The 4,076-nt window shown below is 48.4% G+C and overlaps 1 protein-coding gene across 1 annotated transcript; it reads left to right on the forward strand.

Annotated features, from left to right (window-relative positions):
- The first annotated feature begins 402 nt into the window (after positions 1 to 402).
- Positions 403 to 3,396, forward strand: LOC147653754 (uncharacterized). Its single transcript, XM_086885319.1, has 2 exons — positions 403 to 2,600; positions 2,914 to 3,396. The coding sequence occupies exons 1-2, from the start codon at positions 1,788 to 1,790 to the stop codon at positions 3,109 to 3,111; spliced, it is 1,011 nt and encodes a 336-aa protein (XP_086741445.1). The 5' UTR covers positions 403 to 1,787; the 3' UTR covers positions 3,112 to 3,396.
- The last annotated feature ends 680 nt before the right edge of the window (positions 3,397 to 4,076 follow it).

The following is a 4,076-nucleotide window of genomic DNA, read 5'->3' on the forward strand; positions in this document are numbered from 1 at the left end:
ATCATAGTAAGAATAATATATATGTACTGCAATTTTAAGTGTTATGACTTCAAGAACTTGTAGTAATAACCAAGCATTACTTGCTAAATAACACAAAATTTGTCTGATTAAGTCTGTTTAAAAGAATATGCAATGGGAATAACTAAGAGCTGAAATTAATGGTGTTAGCTTGTAAAGACAGAAATTTACTTCTTACAAGTAGGAAAACATGCAATATATTCCTATACTTAACACATGTTCGTAGTACAGACATTCCTGTTAATAAATTTCAGGTTAAAATTGACAAATGTGACATGTTCTACTATATGGAATTTCTTCAAGTGGCTGTTGTTCCATCGGACAACACAAACTAAAAAATGTCCTGCCTCTCAGAAATATTATTCTGTTTCTACTCTTTACTTTATTTTTTTATTTTTTTTTTTCACTTTTAGAAAAACACAGATTTTTTTTTTTTTAGTATTAGAAAAATATAGGACAAAAACAAGGCTTAAGTTTTAGATAGGGAAGAGAGAATAAGGAGATGCTTTATAAGCTGAAATATTTTTCTCTTAAAGCTATGGAGATGGACAACCATGTTCTGAAAAAAACTCCTTTAATTCATGACAGAGTATATTGGGAAGCATGGAGTGTTCAAAGTGTGGATTTTGAGTAAAAAGTAGAGTAATTGTGATACAGTGAGGCGCTGGAACAGAGTGGAGTGAAGATTTGAGGCCTTGAGGGCAATGAGAAAACTGTTTTCCTGCGAAGCTCACAGAGACAGATGAAGAGGACTCATGGCCCATACACACCTCAGAGTGATGTGAAATGGGAGGAGTGAACTCATGGCAGATTTCCGGGCAGCTGGCATCAAACAAATAGAAAACTATAACAGAAATATTTTTCTTGTGAGAAACTCCATAGATTAGCAGAAGAAGATTTCTGTTTCTATACAAACACTGATAAAGAGACTCTAGCAAGAATTGGGACTGTTTTAAACACCAAAGTTCCAAAGTCTTTTGTCTCTATCTTGTCATGTGAACAAGGGAATGCTGGGTAGTGCGGGATAAAAGGGTTTTCTGAAAGTTTATTCTGGTGTTCTTATTCTTGTAGTTTTGTGAATAAACTTTCTTTATTCCTTTTAAGTTTTAAGCCTGTTTTGCTCTTGCTCTAATCCATATCTCACAGCAAGAAATAAGTAAGTTTTCTAGTATTTTTTCAGTTACTGCTTTAAAACCACGACAACTGTGTTTTCACCATCACGTCAGATCAGCTCTTGGACTCACAGCTCACCGCAGACCTCGAAACAGGAGGCAAAGATCTGCACCACTTGGCCTTTCAGAACTTCTCACCCATCTATGACCTTTCTGGGGCCAGCTTCACAAAATGAGGGGGAAGCCATTCCAAAGAACACGACCAAGGAAATCACACAGCACTCGGGATTTGTTCCAGGCATCAAATTTTTAATGGATGATGTGAAGTAACACCGAAGCAATTCCTGTCCACAGAAAAAAAGATTTCAAATGGTTTTGTCTCAAGGACAATCACTGGAGGTTGAAAGTTTCTGGGGCTGAAAGTTACATGAGGTCCTCAACACTGAGCAATCAATATCCCCAGAGTCTAAACTGTGAAATTACTACCTGGGCAAGGAGAACATTTTCAGGATTTGCAACTCATCTCAAAGCCTCAGTAGAACTCAACCAGCAGAATTCCCCTGAGATGGCACTGTGCTCTGGAAGCCCTCAAATACTCACTAAAACAGACTTGACTTTCACTAGGACAGCTGCTCATGAAAATCTGGGGTAAAACCTATGGGAAGTGGCCATGTGCACGCATATTCCTTCTTCCCACAGCAGGCACAATCAAATCCTCCTTTGAATGGCCTCCAAGTTGAGCAGCACTCATTGGCACAGCCTCTTCTCCCACAGACAGGCCAGCGAGCAACACGGCAGCGCCAGCCAGGTGGGCAAGGACAAGAGAGAGCAGATGCCAACAAGGCTTGGAAGCTGGGCCAAGGGAGGTTTACGCTGGCCATTGGGAAGAACTTGTGCCCAGCGTGGGCCATCAGATACTGCAATGGCCTGACAGGGGCTGCTGGAGTCATCATTGTGGCACGGGTGCAAGGCAAGCCAGGCCGCAGCGCTCGGGCCCCGCTCTGCTGGCCATGCTTGCCGCCATGGCTCCCAGCTTGGACTCAACATTCTCTCAGGGCTCTCTGCAGCCAGGGCGTTCTGTGCTTCTGTGACATCACAGCCTCTGGGGACGGCACGCTGGCTGGCAACTGTCCCCAGCTGTTGCTGCGCCCCAGTGCCCAGGCACAGCTGCTCGCAGAGAGACGCCCAGAGCCTCGGTGCTGCTGGCAGAGCACTATGGCTGCTCACGGCTCCTCCGCGCTGCTGCAGCTTTACGTGCTGCTGCTCTTGGCTCATCCCCTCGACCCTGTGAGCAAACCTGAGCGCAGCACGGATGCCTCTCCTCTGCTTCTGGAGGATTGTCATCTGGACGAGTCGGACCCTGAGCGCATCCGGTGGGCGGCCAGGACATTCCTGCTCATCGACCTGCTCATCATAGGAATGGCCATGGGATGGTCGCTCGGAAAAAGAATTCAGAGACGCTGGCGAGAGGTGAGGAGGGGGGTGGGGGGTCAGGCAGGCGGGATGGGGCAGACCTTGAGGGCCTCTTGGGCACCCTTTGGCCAATGCCCTGCGGCAGAAGGGGCCTGAGCTCCTGGCTGGGGAATGCGGCCCAGGGGCTGAGCTCCATGGACAGCACCAAGCAGAGGCGGCAGAGCTCTGCCTGCTGCAGCCTCTTCCCCGGGCCAGCCCAGCCCAACTGGGCCCGAGTCTCTGTCTCCCAGGCCAAAGGCAGCCCCACAGGTGCCGGCCCCGCTCTGCCCCTCTGCCTCTTCCATGGGGATCCCTGTGCTTTGCCTTGCAGCGGAATCTCCAGAGCCCTTCGGGCCGTGCGGGGCCCCGCCGCCATCGAAGACAGGGCTGTCCCACGGAGCTGATGCAGCTGCTGATGGACAACCGCGACCTGATGCGGCTGCTCCTTCGCGACAGCCCTCAACCAACCACCAAGATGGCGGCAAAAGAGGGCAGTGACAGGAGACTCCGCACCTCCCCACAGCTCTGACCTCCAGCGTCGCGCTCCAGCTACAGAACCTTACGGGGAACGGGTGACCAGTGCCCAGCCCAGGCACTGCGACGTTCCCCACCTTACAAGTTAGCCACACCCCTGTTGTTGTTCGATTCCCCACCACGTTTCCCCCAAGAAGTTGACCTTTCCCTTAGTGTTCAGTTCTAAACAGTTGAAGCATTGAAGTTTCTTAGCCTTAAGATTCTTACCCCATAGTCTTCTAGTAACGTTGGATTGTAGATTTTAGAAGTAGTCAAGTGAATAAAGTTCACGTTTTCTACACGTTGCTGTGTCATTTTCTTGAGGTTGCACCTGAGACCTGGGGACTCCTTGAGAGATGGCTTTGCATGGCAGCTCCAGACTGCCTGCAATGGAGAGCCCCAGTGCCCCAGCAGGCTTTGCAAGAGCACGGAGGGCAGCGGGAAAGAAGAAGGTGGCCAATATTCACCTGCCTCCAGCTTCCAAGGAAGCTTGCAGTCAAGCCCTGTCTGCCCTTTAGGGGGGACCCTAAAGGCCCCGGCAGGCATCACCATGGCCCCAGGACGGGGGGCTTGCAGCACTCTGGGGCACCAGGAAAGGAGCAGGATCATCCCTGGAAAGCTGTCTGGAGACAAATCCAGAGACGTCTCCCCTGGCATCCAGGCAAGGGCTGAATACAGGCAGGCAATTAGATCCACAGGCTGCCTGGGCTATGGCACCAATCAGTCCTGCTTCATAGATTTCGGGGGGCGGGGTTATACATATATATATATATATATATATATATACACGCATATATGTATATATGTATCTACATCTGTATTTAGTTCTTTGTATTTATCCTGTTGACCCTCAAATAGGATTAGATTTCATTTTCCTACAAAACAAAACATCCGTTTTTTGATTTTTAGGAATCAACCATCTGTGCTCCCACTTTAAATCACTTCTCTCAAACTCATTCTGCATCTTGCTCCTTTCCAGCA

The sequence above is a fragment of the Cyanistes caeruleus genome, chromosome 4, assembly GCF_971803275.1.
Source record: "Cyanistes caeruleus chromosome 4, bCyaCae1.hap1.1, whole genome shotgun sequence".
Classification (NCBI taxonomy): domain Eukaryota; kingdom Metazoa; phylum Chordata; class Aves; order Passeriformes; family Paridae; genus Cyanistes; species Cyanistes caeruleus.